Genomic DNA, 19,153 nt, shown 5'->3' with positions numbered 1-19,153 from the left:
CACTGGCTTAAGCAGAAGTCTGCATTGTGGGAAGGATCACTGAGTCCGTCTTTCCAAGAAGTCTAGGTACTTGCACTGAAGCATAGGTTATGGTAGAGGTGGGCTAAATATGGCTCATGGGCTGGATTTGGCCTGCCAAGGGATTTTATCCACCTGTGGCGGGCCCCTCAGTCCCACCTGGCCCAGCCACGGGGTGCAGCCAGTCCTGCTGCCCCCGGGCCTGTAGCAGGGCTGGGCTGGTGCAGCAGCTGGACTTGCTTCCTGGCAGCCCTGGTGGCAGTAGCTCCTCCTGGCTACCACTGGACCTGGCCCTGCTGCCCAGGCTCCTCAGCCCGTCCTTCCTGTACCCGCCACTGTGGGCAGGGCGTACGGCTGGGCAGATGGGATGGGGTTGCGGGAGGGCAGGTCATGGTGTCCAGGAGTGGAACAGGTGGGTGGGTCCATGATTGTGGGGCGGTGACAGTGTGGGGCTGGGGCTTGGGGTTATTAAAACTCAAGACAGGCTTGCAACTTAGTAAAAAGCAAAGTGTAAATACTAATCTATTAGCCAAGAGCAGTCAAAGAGATTTTTTTCATGGTTTGTTGTCCTATTGAACATATATTTATTTTTAATATTTTCTTTTGAGGAAAAAGACAAACACGTTTACTTATACAGAGCATAGTCCAGGGGTGAGCAATTATTTGGACTGGAGGGCCACTTAGGGAGTTTTGGTGAGCTGTTGCAAGTTGGGTCATCATTCTTTCCTTCCTTCCTCCCCGCACCCCCATCCAGCCCACAACAGCTCACCAGAACTATCTAAGTGGCTGTGCTCTGTGTTTAGCTGGGTGTCTGGGATGGGGCTGCAGCAGACAGGGAATGGGACAGGTAGGTGGGGCCAGAGTTAGGATCATGGGGCCACCACTCGGGGCAGAACCACAATCTACTCCCTGTACGCTCCTGCGACAGGCATTGGTTTTACAGGTAGGAGTGTGCAGGGAGCAGATTGTGGCACTGCCCCAGGCCCTGGCCTGTGCTGTCTCTGTCCTGCGATTCCGATCCCAACCCCAGTCCTGCCCACCCATCCCGCTCCTGGATGCAGCTGCTCATCTGCGACCCCCATGCCAGCCACCTGGCTGCGTGCCCTGCCCATGTGGGTCCTGGCCAGTCTCCCTGGAGACCCTGGGATTGCTGGGAGGGGATAGCACAAGCGTAGGTCCCAGGGCAGATACATGATCTGCTCCCTGCACACTCCTACTGGCTCCGCCTGCTTGTCCTGCTCCTCGATGCTGTTTCCTGACTGCCACAGCCCCATCCCAGCCACCCGGCTGAGCAAAAAAGTACAGCTGCTTAGGGAGTTCTGGTGAGCTGTTGCAGGCTGGGTGGGGGTGCCTACATGGCAGGGGGGAGGAGGGGTTGCTGACCCAGCCTGCAACAGCTCACCAAAACTCCCAACGTGGCTCTCCGGTCCAAATTGCCCACCCCTGGACTATTCTTTCTATAAGTAAATGTGTTTGTTATTCTCTTCAAAAAAAGATATTAAAACCAAGTGTATGTTCAATAGGACAACAAACCAGGAAAAGAAAATCTCTTTCGTTGCTCTTGGCTAATAGATTAGTATTTACACTTCATGTTTTAGTAAGTTGCAAGCCTGTCTTGAATTTTAATTTAGCAGAGCATTTCTGTAATTGGTTAAATCAAGTATGATACTTGTCACAGTTAGGTCGTAACATCTCCGCTGCTTATCAAACTGGACTGTCACCAAATAGTTGGTTAGCATTGAGAACTTTGTCCCAAAACATGAGCTGTCCCAAAGTAGTGATGTTGTTTTTGCTGTTGTTAGCTGTTTGCATTAGAATAGTGCTTTGCGGTTCCATCTGAAATCCATTGTATAGGTCCCAATATTAAGAGACAGCCCTTGTTGTGAAGAGATTACAGTCCATATTTGCAGAATGTCAGATGTCAGTGAAAAAAATATAAAACACAGTACACCAAAACATTGGCATATAGTGTTCACTCCCTCATGTTGCTTCTTTTGTATTACGTTAATTGCCTATTTTATTTGTAGTTTATACAGTACCCTGTTGGCTCACAACAAACCACACATCAGAAATTTTGCTGCTGAAAGCTTTACCTTTTTAATGAGGAAGGTAAGTGATGATTTTTTTAAAGCAACTCTTACAGGGTTTCATGGTGATTTTGAGCTTTGGGCTAACAAATACTGGAAGCCCTGAAATAGGTAGACAATAAAGGGCCTGATAAAACGTGTACTGGATTTCTGTCCATGTGGTTGAAAATCTGACCCTTTCTACTTAATTGACTGATGTTGTTTTAGATTTAGTGGGTATAAATTAGTTGAATAAAGTAAGATGGTGCTCTCAGTAGCCATTGAATGCTGTCTTTCCATATGGTTGATTTCAAGTGAAGATAATGTTTTCCTGGTTCATTTTGTTTTGTAGGTTTCTGATAAAAATGCCCTGTTCAATTTAATGTTTCTGGACTTGAGAGAGCACCCAGAAAAGGTGGAGGGTGTCGGGCAGTTGCTTTTCGAGATGTGCAAGGGGGTTAGAAACATGTTCCACTCTTGTGCAGAGACAGTAAGTACCTGGGCATGTCAAACAAATGGGAAAAGGACAATGTTTTTAAACAACCAGCATCTCTTGCTGTATGGCAACCTAATCTAGCATTCTTTTAAGATATTTGATGTCTTGTTCACTTCAATGGAGTTTGAATCCTTAATGCAAACTGTGCTGTTCATTATACCTTAATAGTTGTAATAGCTTCTTGAAAGGACGGCTTCAGGTTTTTCCTTTTAATAATAGTATAATATGTTTGCATTTGAAATTATTTTTATTAGCTGGTAATGCATGTAATCAACATGTTGTGTGTGCTCATTTGGGGAATATAAAAATTCTGAACTCTAAATTTATTATGCCTCTTGCTAATACTAAATCCTTTAGAGAATGTTTCCTGCAATAGTTGAATAAAACATCCCATTACCATTTTGACATCTTAGAAAGATTTCCTATGGTGAAAGAGTTGTAATTTTAATCTGTCTCTTCCTTCCCAGGCTATAAAGTTAATTATGCTAAAGCTGGGGCCTATAACAGAAGCTGAAGTTAAGCTTCCATGGATTGTTGTTGGAGAAGCCTTCAAATATATGGTAAAATCAGCTGCAGTGTACATCTACAAGGAGCATTTTGATGTTCTCTTCAGTTGTTTGCAAGTGAGTTCTTATTTTTTTAGAAGCTGAAAGAAAGGTGAACTCCCACCAGGAAAATATCTGGGTGTGCTGGGTTTGCTATTTCTGTGCAATGGAAACATTAACATAAATGTCAGACTCTTAACAGAAAAATTCTCCCCTTCCTTACGCAGATACCTAGGGCCACTGACTGCTGAGTTAACACAGTTATGCCAGGTTGTGTGGGGTGGGATTTGGGTCCAGTGACCCACAGGCTGGCTTCAGCCCATGGGCCATATATTTAACACACCTGCTTTAGGTCATTGTGTCAGTGGGACCTGATGGATTCTTGGCTCACCTCGGTCTGACACATCGTGTCCAAGGGCCCCTCTACATTTGCAGGTAAAAGTGTGATGGGATCTAATACGCAGTTCACACAGTTGCACCTCCTGACGTGCCACATGCCCATGGCAGGAGACCCTGGGACAGGGAGGTTGTGATCCCCATCTAAGGGGTGATTCCCCCTGCCTTGATGGGGGGGGGCAGGCGAGGGAGTAGAGATGACCCTGGGGATCATAGCTGCCTGGGGTGCAGGAAACCCCCAGGGCTGAAGGATTGCTGCAGAGGTATTTCCGACCAGCATAGGGAGGGTCTCCCTGCTTCCTCTGCAGTACGGGGCTGAGCCACCAGCTCCAGGCGGGCCTCGTGGTAGGTGTGCGGGCCGGGAGCGATCCGGGGCCCTTTTGCGCGCGCGGGCTGTGGCCAGCAGCCCGGGCACGCGGGGTCGGAGAAAACAGGTGGCGAGCTAGAATTAGTCACGGACGCATAGTGGTTGATCCAAGATTGTTTACTTACACCGAAGATGGTTGTGGTGTAGGCTAGATGGTTTTCCAGGCACAGCTCCGATTAAATCCTCATTTGAGGACTACGACAAGCTCGGGTCTCTCTCACGGAGTTGTTGAGGCTCCGTGGATCCTTTTGCGCGCAGGGAAAGGGATACGTCAAGGATTGCGAACGGCGACGGGGAGAGGCTAGAGGCTGATCAGACCTCTGTTGCCTGCTTGAAATGCGCTGGGTCCGATAGGCTCCGCAGCACTTAGAGATCTTCACACAGTGTGAAGATCCCTCCTCCTGGTGTTCGTGGAGTCCTCCAACTTGGGCGGAAACCACTCAAGCTTTTTATACGGCTAGCAAGCCAATCACTAGCCGCCACACGTGCATAATTTAGAACTAGCCAATAATGTGGCTCGAATTCTAATACAAATGGCGGGAACTCTTTGCAACGAGCATTTCTCAGATGCAAAAAGAAATGCACACTGCAAAGAAAGCTACAAATTTGGCGGGAAAATAATTTAGCAGTGCCAAAGCGCGCACACAACAAAAATCACAACTTTGGGTTGTGACAGTAGGGTCTGTGGCCGCTGTGCCCAGCTCCACAGGGCCCCACCAAAGTGTGAAGCCCAGGGCGGTTGCCCCAATTTGCTATACCCTAGGGGCAGCTCTGCCTGGGGGTGCGGGAAAAACCCAGGGCTGGAGGGTCACTTCAGAGGTGATTTCCCCTCTACCTCAGACGTGCAAGAAACCCCCAGACCCTGGGGATAATAGGTGTTGCAATCCCTAGGGCTCTGTGGTGCAGGAAACCCCTGGAGCCTGAAGATCGCCACAAGGAATATGGGAAAACACCTGGGGCTAGAGGATTGCCATAAGGGTGATTTCCCCCTGCCCTGGGGGTGCAGGAGGCACCCTGGACCCTGAGGACTGTGGCAGGTGATTTCACACATCTCCAAGCCCTAGGGATTGTGGCAGTGACAAGGCCCAGGGGTTTTAAGCTGGGCATGCTGCACCCCTGCAGTTGGGAGCCCTTTCATCTATGTGTGCAAATTTAAAGCTTAATAGGAACCAACTATAAAGAAACACATTTTTGAGGTCTAACTTTATAGCTTGTTGGAGATATTTATTGTGTAACAGCTACTTGGCATGTGTAGCTAGTCTCCAGTTAATTGCACAATACCCGTAATATGTAGAGGGGGCCCAAGTGTTGTGTGTCATTTAGCAGCACCTCATTTGGAGGAAATGTCAGTCACAGAGTATTACATGCTAGATATTTTTTAAATGCCTTACCAGGTGAGGTATGGATGGCTTTTATTCAGTTAACTTGAGTTTGGTAGCTTGTGATTTTGCATTTAGTGCTTCAATCTGTTCTGTGATGTAAGAGGTTAAAATAGGAAATTGCAGGAAATGATCTGCTAACTCCAATGCAGTTCTCTCATCGGAGTGAAAACTCTGCCATGGGAAAACTCAGTCTGTGATCTTACCGAGTGGCTAGTGAAATACCTTGCTCTCCCTTCCTGCCACCCCACAAAGTTAAAGGCTACCAAGCCAGGGAACCCTTTACTTAATTAGCAGTTTCTCATTCCTAGGGTAAGAAACTTGTTTCATAAAAACCTGCAATCAGAATAAAATGCTAACCCTGTTCGAATTCATTCTGCATCTCCCACAAACTTCAGTAAGGGCTAGTTTTTCATGTGCAGACTCACTAGAATTTGTGACATCAGTTGAGGTCAGAATCTGGTCAATGTGTTCATATGCAGCTGAGTACAAAATGTTAGTTTCTTTTGTCTCTTTGGCCTGCCATCAGTAAACCTTCTTGGAAGGAGAAAATCACTTTAAAGATATTTGCATTTCTGTCCAAGAGCTACAGGATGCTGTTTATTAGGGTATTTTAAGCTTTTAGGTATATCTTTGTTTTTGGAATTTACTAGATAGGGATAAGAATGTCTGTGATAACATATCAGGCTGCTGAAACATCCAGTCATGGGAATTCTTTTAGGTTAGCTTCATCTATGACCAGGATCTGATTATTTTTTGTCAAATTATTATCTTTTGCAGGACTTCGTCATAGAATTGCGAAAGAAAATAACTAAGACTAACTCTTCTGAGAGTTCGTCACAATTTGAAATGATATTGCAAGTATATCTGATCCTAGCAGAACATGGAAACGGGTCCAAAATCTCACAACCTGAAGCAGTTTGTAAGGTGGGTAAGGGCCTCCCCTTTGGCCAGTATACTCAGAGGTGGTTCATGTGCATCTGAGGTGGAGATGGGGTCCAGCGTGGCTGTTCCATACTTGTCTACTCTCTTTTGATTCGGTGACTTTAGGACTTGGGTCAGAAAGTGCCAGGGTCTGGAGTAAGTGTAACTGCATTTGAGAGCATCACTCTTCCAGTCACCTTGGCAATCCCTTAGGCATTGATTTTTCTGTCCTGATGTGATCCTGTGGGTATTATCTTACAGCAAACCCTTCTTTTAAGTGCCTTTTCCCTTCCCCCTCCCCCTCCAGCCCTGAGACCCAGGGGTACAGACTCTGAGAAATGGACCATGGGTATCCACTCTTGGTAACTTGTGAAGCCATGGTTCCTGAAGTTTCTGCACAGCTGGAGTTGGTTCAGAGGCCGAGGGAAGGAGCTCTCCAGGGCTCCCCATGTCTTCCATCATGGATCTAGGGACACTCATGGGTTGTGTTTCTGGAAGCAAACCCAGCCCTCACCCAACTAGGAGGGCTGTTAGGGGGAATTTCCATTGGCTGAGGTTGAGAATGTTACGCTTTCCCTGTCAGCTTTTCCTGCGGAAGAGAGACCTCAGCCCACTCAAGCTGGAGCTTCGTTGTCTGACAAGATATGTGATAACTGTTTTCTCTGTCTCTTATTCCACAGACATTAACAACAATGTTACAAACACCGGATCTCTCAGCATCGTGTTGTGAGACCCTGCTTAAAGCCATTTCTGCCTTGCTTCTTGCTGAAAATGTGTCTCTGCCAGATGCTTTGACTAAGGAAACTATTGAGAAGGTAACAAAGCGCATTTTGCAGCAGATACATCCCAGTCCAAGCTCTCTAGAATGAACACACTCAGATTGTGTAAACCATTTCCTAGTTTACTCCAAGATGTTTACATCTTGCTTGTATTATAGAGAAGGTACAAACTGCCCTGACTGAAACAATGCATGTGGTGAATGTGTAGGGGTTGATCCAGAGCCTGTTTAATTTGTCATATATTTGTATTAGAGTAGTGTCTAGAAGACTTAGCTGAGAGTGAGTCCCTTGTGCCAGGCTCTCTACAAATGCATAGTGATGTATCAAGTAAGGTTCTTCACAAGTTGATCTTGGGCATAATACTGTTCCGTATCTTCATTAATTATTTCAAAATGGAATTGAGCCATACACTTAATATGTTTTTGGATGATCCCAAGCTATGCAGAATAACACACTTCTAAAAGGTTGTGATTAAGATTTAAAGTGACCTTGATAAATGGTCTGAAAAAAAAAGATAAAATGTTATTACAGGTGTTACAAGGACAAGTGTAAAGTATCACAGTAGGACTGGATTAGTTAATTATGCAAATAGAAGAGGGTGAGTGACTGGCTAGGCTACAATATTTCAGAAAAAGACCTGGCAGGTTATAGTGGACTGCAAGCTGAGTATAGGTTATATAGCAAGTAGTGCATCATATTTGTGCAAAAAAAAAAGGTTAATAGCATACTAAACATTTTGTATATAAAGGAAGTGATTCTTCCTGTCAGTTTGTTGGTCTGTCCAGTTTGTAAGGAAATTGAGAACAGATTGGAAAGAGGCCAAAGAGAAAAAGAACCCAAATGATTAGAAGTCTAGAAAACATGACCCATGAGGAAATGAAGTAAGAACTAGGATAATTTAATCCAAAGAAACAAAGACTGAGGAAGGATAAGATCATCTTTCATAAACTCCAAAGGTTGCTATAAAGAGGATAGTGATCAATTGTTTTCTGTGCCTACAGGGAGCTATACTAGAAGTAATAGGCTTAAATAGCAGCAAGATTAGATATTAAGGCTGTGCGAAGCTTCGGTCCCTGATTAGATTCGGTGGCCAAATCTCTGAATTCGAATCGAATCAGGAGACCCTTTAATCGCTCCGAATCGAATTGGAAACCTCCGAATTGATTCAGAGAGATTCGGAAAGGTTCGACAATTCGGACATAGACGCAGCTTTAAATGTTTTTTCAACATACCTCAGGGTACAGGACTGCGATGCTGGGGCAGATGGAACGTCCCACAGGAGCACGGGGTTGGGGCGGGTCCCCAGCACTCTTGGCAGCAGACCAGAAACACTTTGGGCCGTGCTCCTGTGGGATGCTCCATGCACCCCAGCATTGCAGAGTTCACAAGCCATGCCTAGTACCTTGAGGTATGTAGAAAAAACCCTTAAAGCTGTGTCTATGTCTCTGAATCAGCATCAAATCTTCAGATTTGGATTCGGGCTGAATCCAAATCCAAATTGAATACGGCCCTTTTTGCACACTCCTATTAGATATTAGGAAAAGCTTTCTAACTGGGAATGATTGAGCATTGGAACAGAATACCTCTAGAGGTATTGGAATCTCCATGATTGGAACATTTTAAGTTCAGGTTAGGCAAACATATGTCTGCATTTAGAACATGATGACCCTTGTTTGAGTTGGGGGCGGGGCTAGATGACCTCTTGAAGTCCCTTTTGTACCCTATTTTTCTATGATCCTGTGGTTCTGTCAGAAACTGATGTTGAGACAGAGGCCAGCACCTAAACAGCAAGATTATTTTGCTTCCTGGCAACCCTGCTGTGTGTCCAGTTCTGTCCATAAGACTTGATCCAACAGGCATTTGAATACTGGTGACCATGAGAACAGTTCCAGCAACCTCAATAGGACTACTCAAGTACTTGGTGTTGTGCATGTAACGCTCAGGGTCAGGAGAGATGGGAGTTGACATTTATACATAACACCATCAACACAGAGAAACACCTACCATGTGCATATGAGGAATGTAGACTTCATGTCTCTATTTCCTTTATGAACAAATAAGCTGCTTGTTGCTGGTGTAACCCTGCTAATTTTTCATTTCCATCTTGCAGGTATTTAGAAGTGGGTTTGAAAGACACAACCTTTTGAATTTCTCTGAGGCAATGTTTGCAATGAAACAGTTTGAGAGGGTAGGTGAACTTTTCATTTTTAGTTTATTTAGTAGCCAAATGACATATCAGCATAAGCAATGTAAGGGGTTCATCCCCTTGAGTGGGGAAGGACTGAGGGGAGGTTGGAATGTTATTTTGACTACTGAGCATGGAAATTCCATTACAGCTGCTAAATTCATAGTATACTTATCTACTTCCTATGATACAATATTTTCTGTTGCTGTGGCTTATCATTTTTGAACATCTATCTTCCATGTTTTTGTGATTTTGTAGGAGTGGCGGAGTCTTAGGTCATGTTTACACCATCAGAAAACTGCACTAGTATGCTGCAGTGAAATACTACATGACTACTCTGCATGTACTATAGCCCAAATGGCTAATTCCCTTGTGGTATGATGTGGGCATACACCAGTAAGCATGCCTGAGACATGGATCTGTTGGTGCATTCCCAGTGCCCACAAACACCACCTGGGCTGCATCCTTTTTGGGTATAGTTTGTGTACAGTGGGAAGGCTGTGTTTCAGTGTGGTTCCGCCTATCATGGTCATGTTGATGTAGACATATCCTTAAGGTCACTGTAAATCAAAAAATGAAAATGATAAAGCAAAACTAAACATAACAAAAACCCTCTTTTCTATACATTATTATAGATTCTGGTTTGTCTGGTTGTAGTTCCCTCTTAACACAGGTCCTAGAGTATTATCTTAGTTCATGGGATTCCTGAAAAGGTAGGCATGGGATGGGAGTTAAAGAGCAACCAATGGTTAAAATAACAGTGTACCTTTGCATATGATGAGTGTTTAACATCTGTAGCACCTACATGAATTTTCCCCAGAAAATTAAATATGTTGACTGCTATTTGTGACATGTCTCCAGCAGATTGGTTAGCAGGGGACTTGTCTCAGTGGAAGTACAGAAATTTTTTAAAAATCAAACATTTGGGAAATTTAGGGTGCAGGGGTTTACTTTTTCCCAAATCCCTTTAACACGCAGCAGCACTCAGAGAAATGTGAACGCTGCAAGAAATGTCCAGAGAGGCTCTCAGTCACACTAATCCTCCTTTTGAATATAAAAAAGAATAAATTGGGAGGACAAAGAAGGTTTCTTAGTATAATGAAACTGCTGGCAAATTTCCTCAAATGAGGTTTGGTGTCTGAAACCAAAGTTTAAGGAGAAACTGACAATGGGGCAGGAGATATTGTGTTCACAGAAGGAAAGGCAACTCTCGGGAGAGGAGGAACAGAGATGAAGATGAAGGCTTGGGATTTTTATAACTGGTATTAAGAACAGGGATTTCTGTGTGGGTATAGCAGGAATTGAGATGGAAAACCAGGGATATCTTGTGGGGTGGGGTAGCCTGAATATGGTGGCCCAATGCTTTGTGGAGGAAATATGAGGAATGCAATTGAGGAAAACTGGGTTCTTTGCATAAAGCATGGTTGATCTTAGGGTTCATGTGCTCTGTGGGGAGCTTGAAATTAGTACTGCAGCTACCCCAGGAGCTCTGCTGTCTTGGGTTAGTTATTGTCTTGGTCAGAATTGGAGAGAGACTTTTTTTTTTTTCTCCTAGCATTTTCTTCCATGCTTTCTGGAGTACATTGAGCACTGCTTCTCTAGAGAAGATGTTCAGGCTAACAATGAGGCCTTAGCAATTCTGGCTAAACTTATTCTGGTGAAAGCAGAACCTCCCACAGTTGGCTCAATGGCTTTTGAAAAGTATCCTCTTGTTTTCACACAGTCATCCATAGGGTAAGTCTCTACATGCCCCACAAATAATGTTATATCTATGCTCTGCTTGGAAAGGTTTGGAAGATCGCATTGTCAAACAGACTGCCACTTCACTGACTATTAATCTTCCGTTGAGGAGTTGGTCTAATCTCTGCAGCACTGGCAGCTTAAACATTTACTATACATCTGTCACAGAGAGGAGTGAACACTTGTCTCTTCTCCAAGGTTTACTCTCTTCTCAAAGCAACTTAGCAATATATTTTGCTTTCTAGTATTCAGAACTGCTCAGAATATAACATTAAGGATACGGTAACATACAGAGGCCAGTCAAGCAGATACAAATTTCTCTCCCCAGCTTTCGTATGTTGCTTATGGTACCTCTGTAGACCAGTTGAGTGAGACTGGATACACTGATGAGAAATAAGCACTTATCCACTTTGTGTACCCTGCAGATTTGTAGACTAGACAATTTAGCACAGGGTTGGGTAAAATGCAGCCTGTGGGCCGCATCTGTCCTGCAGGACCCCTAAAAAATTAAAGAAATTAATATTTAGCTGCCCCTGGCTGCCTGTTATGCAGCCCTCAATGGCTTGCCAAAACTCAGTAAGTGGCCCTCCGCCCAAAATAATTGTCCACCCCTGCTTTAGCATGATCCGAAGTAAGAACCTGGAGCATGCCTTTGGGGCTATGCCAGCCACTCTGTATGTATGCAGAGCCAGGTACTGGGAGGTGAGGCTTACTTCTTGGCAGTCTGCCTGGTCTTGCTCATGGGGCTGGGTAGATATGACCTTTGTCTTTCAAACGTTCAGTCTTGTGGTGGTAGGGACCACATCTTCCTAAATATATGTTCAGCATATGGTACCATAGGACCCTGGCCATGATTCTGGTTTCTTGGTGCTTCTGCAATACACTGGTGATAAAGTAAAAGCCCCAACAATTATTCAAAGTGTTCTGAATTCCAATTGCTTCTATCACACATTCTTTTCTGTTTGGGAGGGTATCAAAGTACGATCAGGAATCTTTAGTTCTGGGCCTGTTTTTGTACAATATATCATTCCTTATGACTGAAGGGAATGCTGAACTTTACCTGTATATAGAGAGGGAGAGGAGAAAATCTGCCCAATTCCATGGAACTGTAGTTTAAAAATGATCTATTCTGTAGAAATGAACTCCTTTACTCTGGAGATTTTCAAGGGCTAACTTGCAAGCACTTTCTTATCTGTCTGTAGGGGTTGCCCACATCATGGAACACCAGGCTGAGGTCAAGAGGAGAATGGCAGCCACTAGGCCCCTAGGCTTACTATATCCTCCTGGACAGATGAGCATTGAGTGGGAGAAGCCAAGCAATATAGTAAAGTGACCCACATCTGAAAACAGGCCATGCCAGCTTGTTTTCTTTAGGGAACAAAGAACTTGGTGTGATGGAGCTAAACCTTTAATCCAGGCAGATAGCAAGGCCCTATAGGGTATCATAGAAAACACTTTTTCTTTGACTAATTTCTTGGGATTTGGATAGATTTACATCCCATCTTAAATACAAGTGTATGCACCTTACTTTTACAACTAAGCAACAACCACTTCTGAGGTGTGGGAGCAAGCCCCAAATCTTGTTGAAACTCAGTAATTCTTTACAGACAATTTCTAGTCCTCTCCAGATTAGGAATGAATGGGTGGTTGGTACTTTATGTTGTGGAGATAATAAGAATCCTGTCAAAAAGTGTGTTGCTTTGGGTTAAGAAGGGACCCATCTTCACATTTCATAGATTTCATAGACATTAGGGCTGGAAGGGACCTTGGAAGATGGAGTCCAGCCCCCTGCCCCAGGGGCAGGAAGTCAGCAGGGGTCATAGGATCCCAGCAAGATAGACATCCAAATGTCTCTTGAAGGCATTCAGGGTAGGTGCTTGAACTACCTCTGGCAACAGTCTGTTCCAAACCTTGAGGGTTCAGACAGTGAAAAAGTTCTTCCTTATGTCCAACCTGAAACGGTCACGGAGGAGTTTGTGACTGTTCGAGCTTGTCATCCCTTGGGGTGCTCTGGTAAACAGACATTCCCCCAGATCCTGATGAGCACCCCTGATAAACATTAAAAGGAGCCAATTTAAGTTTAAATGTCAGAATTGGCAGGGGAAAGTATAACTGCTGTTATGTAATGAGTTACTAATGAAGATTTGGTTTTATTTTTAGGGCCAGTACAAGACAGCAGAAAAATAAGAGCAATGGAGAAAGGTCACCAGTGCCTGTGCTGGATCACATTCTATCTCTAATTCAGTTAACAGGAAATGAAGACGTTACTGATCTTTCACACTCTTGGGCTGCCCTTGTGGTACTTCCACATATTAGGTAAGGGATATTCTATGATACGGTTGCCTTATATTTGAATACGGCTGTTACTTAGCTCATGTATCTTGGATCACTTATGGAAAGGAAGGGACATTATGATCCCCAATTTACAGATGGGTAAACTGTGAAACAACTGAAATCACTTGTCTGTAGTGAAAAAGCAAGTCACTGCCAAAGTTGGGAAGTTTTTTTCCTGGCTTCTCACTTAGTAGGCTTGAAAAAGTTGCTCCAAAAACTGTTGTTTTCTAATGTCCCTAAGGAACAAAACAACTCTCATTTGTAGCAGTGCTGCTGGAAGAAGAATTTAGAAAATCATAATTAATGCTGTGGTTAAAGTTGTGAAATAGAATAAACAAACTGTATGAGATAAGCCATTGTTTTGTGTCTGGTATTTGCATTGCAACAAACATTTCTGACTTCATTTTTGGCAGGCCAATAGACAAAGAAAAAATCGTGCCACCAGTTACCAGGTTTATAGAATCCCTCTTCGTGGCTATTGACAAAGGAGGTCTCCGCAAAGGTCAGATATAGACATCTTGCATTCATTAGCTTCTTATTGACACAGTTATTCTAGAGAAACAAGGCACAGTAAAGAAGAAGAACTGCACTGTATCCCGGTTTAATTGGCAAGCCAGTAAAACCTGAAACCCACAACTGAAAAAGGGCAGCAGAAAATAGGACAGCAATTGTCATTTATAGAAATAATAGGGTGGAAAGGTAAATATCTTGTCAGAGGATAGTGATTGAACAAGGAATCCACAGAAGCAGGCACAAAAGCTGTGTCTGGCTGAGATGGAGAGGACGATAGTATTTAAAAGACACATTGTGAAGAAAAAGAAGCAAGTGGGAAGGCAAAGAAATGAAAAGCAGATCCAAACCAGGTCAAACTAGGACAGCTTGTGTCAATGAGATAGTAATACTCTCTTATTATTTTTATAAGGGTTCTCTGGCTGCAGTGTTTGGAATCTGCAGGTCTAGGATTTCACTCTCAGCATCACGGGTAGTGTTGATAGCAATTCTAAAATTAAAAGTCTTGCCTACAGGTACAGTGGCACAAATTAATAAACTGTTAATCATTAATATAACCTTTACCAGAGAACTCTTATGATTGGATTGAAAATGCTTGTGAAAATTATTACTCTGAGAGGTATAATTAAATTCAGTGGTAGGCAGACGTATGAACAGATACCAACATTTTGTTTATGGAGCACTCTTTATCCATGGATCTCAGAGTGCTTGCAGCAGGTACATATTTGTATCAATCAAACAACCATAATCTAGATTAATCTTCATAGAAATACCCAAAGAAGTGTACTGCATTTTGCTTTTCCTCTTCAATACTGTGTCTTTCTGTCAGTAACACCAGCTGTTCTTCCTGTCCATATTTTTATATGCTACACAACTGTTTTAGTCTATTGTAATTAATTCTGGGGGGGAAAACCCTTAATAATCTAAAAGTAATAGATACATAGTCTGATTCTGCCACTAGTTTTTGTTTTTAAATGCAGAATTTCCTAATGGTTTCAGTAAGGCGTTCAGAACACAGATCGGTAATCAGAAAGAGCTTGTGGGGGGCAGTGGGGGCATAGAGGCAGATCAAAATGGCAGAAGATTTTTCAAAGGCACAATGAAGAATAGGTACCCAGTTCCTACTAATTTTCAATAGAAGCTGGGTAAATAACTCTTCCATATTTCAAAAGTCTTCTGTTGCATACTTGGCACAGAAACAATGACTCTTCTGCAATAGGAAAAGAAAGGAGTGGTCAGTTATACTGCAAACAACCCTGTGGCCTATTTAGGTGTGGCGTTGATGAGAATTGTGCTCTGCCCTTCATGCCTGGAAGGTATTTTGGCTGTGTAGTGCAGGGATAACTATAATAGGAGTGGACCTGAGAGAGAAATCCTCTATCACTAAAGGTGTGTGATCTGCAGGTAGGATACTATGGATGAGACTTTTAAAACCCGTCTAGCACATTGAAAGCCCCGTTTCCATTCATTTCTAATGAAATTGGGTTTCTGTATCCCTTAGAAAACTGGAAATCCTTCCATATATTTTTGAGCCTTCCTCAAGATGTTAGCTGTTCCCTATGCTGCAGTGCATATGCAAGTCTCCCGTATCAAAGGGCAACACGCCAAACATTAATGCATTTTGTCCCAGGATAAAAATGACGGATCTGCCACAAAAATGGCAGATCAACAACAAATAATGTTGCCATTTGAACAGTGACTTCTTTGTCAAATTTAATATATGGCCAGATGGGGGGTCATAGAGAGACCCTGATGGTCCCATGGTACTCTGTTCTCTCTTCCCAACTTCAAGGGGAGCAAGGGGGTGAAGGGAGCTGGTTCCCTGTCAGCCTGCCCACGGATGAACTGTCAGGGCTGCCAGACTGGTGATCCAGCTCCCAGGCTCTGAGTAAAGGCCCTGGCATACCTGCAGCCTGGGAGCCTGGACTGCTGCTGGCATTCAGGCTTCTGCATTACCAGAGGCTTGCAGGGATCCCTGTCACTATTGCCATCTGGCAGTAAAGGTGTTGGAGCTCCCTGCAGCCCAGGAACTTTAAAGAGCTCTTGTGGCTGAAACATCAGCAGCTCATTAAAGCACTGGGACCTTTAAACAGCCCCTAGAAAACCCAGAGCCAGCTGGCTTCTGGGCTGCCTGGGAGCTAGACTTACTTGTTTGTCAGTGTACCTGTCTGGCTCACTGATAGACTCCCCAGGAGTGGGGGCAAGTATGGAGCAGCCCCCAATCATACCCTGGCTGAAGAGTGTTCTTTTGCTGCACTCCAGCCAGGGGGGGCTCTGAATACGTGGCTGCCCACAGTGCTTGTTATTTTTATAGGACTCCAAATTTGTAGCCCTACAAAAGTAACATCTGGGTGCAGCCCAAGATGCAAAGTTATAGGGCAGTGATTCTCAGCCAAAGTGCTGCAGCCCTCTTGGGTGCCAGGAGATTCTCCTAAGGGTGCCACAAAATGCTGTGCAAACACCTGCACATAACTCACAAACTAAATCCAGAGATTTAAAATGAGAATCTATAGCGTCAGCAATGTTCTGATCTGTTGTGGTCTTTGTGAGTTCTTTGCAACAGAACAATTGTTCTGTTACTTCTCCATAGTCAAGAAATAAGTGAAAGCTAAGAGCTGGCATTTTTTTCAAAGGGTTCCTTGAGTCTAAAAAGGTTGAGAACCACTGGCAATAGGGGTACTTGGTGTACTTCTTTTTATTTCCATCCCCCACCTCACCTTTTCTCTCTGTAATGGTTTTTGTATTTTTTCTTTGCCAAGTACCATTTAAGTGCAATATTTTTTGTGGGAGCTGTAGAGCAGAGCTTAATTCTAGTACTTGGCTCTTCTTATATAGACTCAAACAGGGTGCTTCCCATGTTTAGAAACAACAGCAGATCAGATTGGACATGTGCTTTGATAATCCTTAGGGAACTTTTGTTTATGACTCCACAATGGATGACAGAAGTTCAAATTACTGCCTTTAGTGACAGAAATGCTGGTTGCAGGGCAGTTGGATTATGATTGTTTCACCTCTGTGCCTCCTTTTATTTGAGAAACAAACAAATACAATACAAACAAATGGATATATAGATTGGTCTTGCTCTCTGTTCCCAGAAAGCCTGTTTGTGGCCTGTCAAGCTGTGAGCACACTACTTAGTTTATCAGAATCTTCTGAAATTCTCCTTTTGTTACCTGTGGAACGTGTGAAGTGCTTGGTGACGTAAGTAAACTATTTTCTCTTCCTGGTATTTCACTTAATATAGTGGAGAGATGACTTTGCCTTTATATAAGGGCACTTAAGTAAAAGGAATCTGTATTCTTATATTTCTTTGGGGTATGGAATTTTGTTGGTCACAACTTGCCTCCTGGAGGATACTGTGTAGTATATGTATTTGATACTGCTATTTCCTTAGCACTTGCTCACTTAAAACAGATTTCTGTTTGAAAGCTCCAGACTAACCATTATTGCTATTAAGTATGTGAAGGTAGCAATGCTGTTTTTATTTATTCCTGTTGATAAATTTTTGTGTTATTCTGCTTACACATGCACACACAAAGTTTTTTAAATAGTCTCAGTGAAATATAAGTATCACATTGTTGTTGTTATTGTGAATCTGGTTTTGGTTCAGCTGTGATATTAGGGTTTAAGTCTACTCTTAGGTATGAATTAGATTTGTATACTCCCTTTAATGAGGAGAGGCACTTCATGTTTGTGCTTTGCTTTTTAATAAAAACTATTCTGCTCACCCCCTGCAACTAGTAATTAACGTCTGTCATAGAATAGCTGAAAATGTTTAGGTTCTGTACAGTCTTCTACCATAGTCCTCCCAGTCCACCTAGAGGAAGCAAGTGGGCCTGGTGTCTCCTGAAAAGCCGATTGGTCATCCATCCATCCATCCTCCCTGTTTATTTGGTCCCCATCACCATAGGGTTTGAGAATCTTGGTCATCAATGGATTTCTCCTTGTGGTAGCCATACTGCTCTCACTGCTTAACATTTTTTGCAGATTGTTGTAGACATTCTTATAGATTTTGTAGCCAAATCAACAATCTGTGGCCAAAACAGGAGCTTTAAGACTAGTTTTATGAGGCCCAGTGCTAGCCTTACCCCTATAATTATTAATTCTACTCTGGCTGACAAGATATAACCCTTTCGGGGCAGAGGAAGCAAGTTAAGACAACTTGCTCCTCTCTTTATGCAAGCCTAGCTGCTGTTGCTGATCCAGTATGGCACATGGTTTAGGTTGGCATTGCTTCATGTCTGTTGAAATCGGCAATTATCCAAGAACATGCACAATGTCAGCCTTAGGATTATCCTATCTGTGAAGTTACATAGGTCTCTTCATGCACCCAGTTTGCCAGTCAGTCTATAACAAGCCCAGTTACAGGTATGGAGGGAATTAAATGAACTTGTTAGATCTCATTTTGTCCTATGTAACTGGTGCCCTAAGACCACAAGCGCAGTATCTGGCATGCCATTGCCAGATACACCTATTAGGTGTGCAAACATGACTCAAGGTAAAGTCAGAGATTTCAAATAGAAATCAGTAGTATTAAGAACATTCTAATCTGTTGTGGTCTTTCTGAATTCTTTGCAACAGAAGGGTTTCTGTTACTTTTTCATAGTCAAATACAAGGGAAAGCTTAGAGCTGGCATTTTTGAGGGGTGCCTTGAGTCTAATGAAGGATGCTTTGAGTGTAAGAAGGTTGAAAACCACTGTACTAGAATGTGGATGGCAGGGGGGGAGTGGGGGATTTTCCTCCATGCTGGGAGTTCTGTATTTTCTCAGATTTTGTATTCTGGAGGTGATACCCTTGAACAGTAATAACATGGTATTTCTGTTTTAGCGCCTTCCCTTCAGATCCATCGGCCTTGCTGTTGGCTGATCTGTATTATACCAGGTTGGCACTGTGTGGTTGCCAAGATCCACTTTCCCAAGGGAACTTAATGGATTTGTTTGATAAATTGCTTACAAATCTTTCCACCAGCTTATCCAAGGTAATTTTCTATTCTACTAGCTTCCCAACATTTCAAAGCACTTTGATGGAAAATTAATTCCTAGCACAGTGGCAAGGAGTTCTTGCTACATTTAAAATATGATAAATAATGAAAGCCTAAAGAAAAAATGTGTAATTATGTATAGAAGTGAAAGTCCTTCATCTTTTTAAAATTATATCCATTTTCACTGGCCCATCACAGTTTGCAGTATATGTGCCCATGTGCTTAGCAAAACCTGTTGTTGTTTTTTTTTTCTTTTGATAGGTCCGGCTCTTGACTGTAAGGATTTTAAGTCATTTTGAGGCTCTGCTGCCTACCCCAACTGAGGTAGTGTTACAATTTCTCTCATTTTTAACATTTCATGCCCATTGGATGCACTGTTTTTCATAAAGGCTGTTTTCTTGGTGCTGACTTCTTTACCAGTTCCATATTCTA

The 19,153-nt window shown here is 43.2% G+C and overlaps 1 protein-coding gene across 1 annotated transcript in view; it reads left to right on the top strand.

The window, feature by feature from the left end:
• UTP20 (UTP20 small subunit processome component) overlaps positions 1–19,153 on the top strand; it is a 102,080-nt gene that overhangs the window by 8,148 nt on the left and 74,779 nt on the right. Inside the window, exons 6-17 of the mRNA XM_006261164.4 lie at positions 2,046–2,127; positions 2,437–2,574; positions 3,048–3,203; positions 6,048–6,194; positions 6,872–7,006; positions 9,081–9,158; positions 10,711–10,889; positions 13,056–13,211; positions 13,643–13,731; positions 16,835–16,940; positions 18,568–18,718; positions 18,983–19,045. Of these exons, the coding sequence (XP_006261226.2) occupies positions 2,046–2,127; positions 2,437–2,574; positions 3,048–3,203; positions 6,048–6,194; positions 6,872–7,006; positions 9,081–9,158; positions 10,711–10,889; positions 13,056–13,211; positions 13,643–13,731; positions 16,835–16,940; positions 18,568–18,718; positions 18,983–19,045 (1,480 nt within the window). The remainder of the gene's footprint in view (positions 1–2,045; positions 2,128–2,436; positions 2,575–3,047; positions 3,204–6,047; positions 6,195–6,871; positions 7,007–9,080; positions 9,159–10,710; positions 10,890–13,055; positions 13,212–13,642; positions 13,732–16,834; positions 16,941–18,567; positions 18,719–18,982; positions 19,046–19,153) is intronic.

The sequence above is a fragment of the Alligator mississippiensis genome, chromosome 4, assembly GCF_030867095.1.
Source record: "Alligator mississippiensis isolate rAllMis1 chromosome 4, rAllMis1, whole genome shotgun sequence".
In the NCBI taxonomy this organism is placed as follows: Eukaryota; Metazoa; Chordata; order Crocodylia; family Alligatoridae; genus Alligator; species Alligator mississippiensis.
Note: the sequence above shows the minus strand (reverse complement) of the source record. Positions and strands in the feature narration are given on the sequence as shown.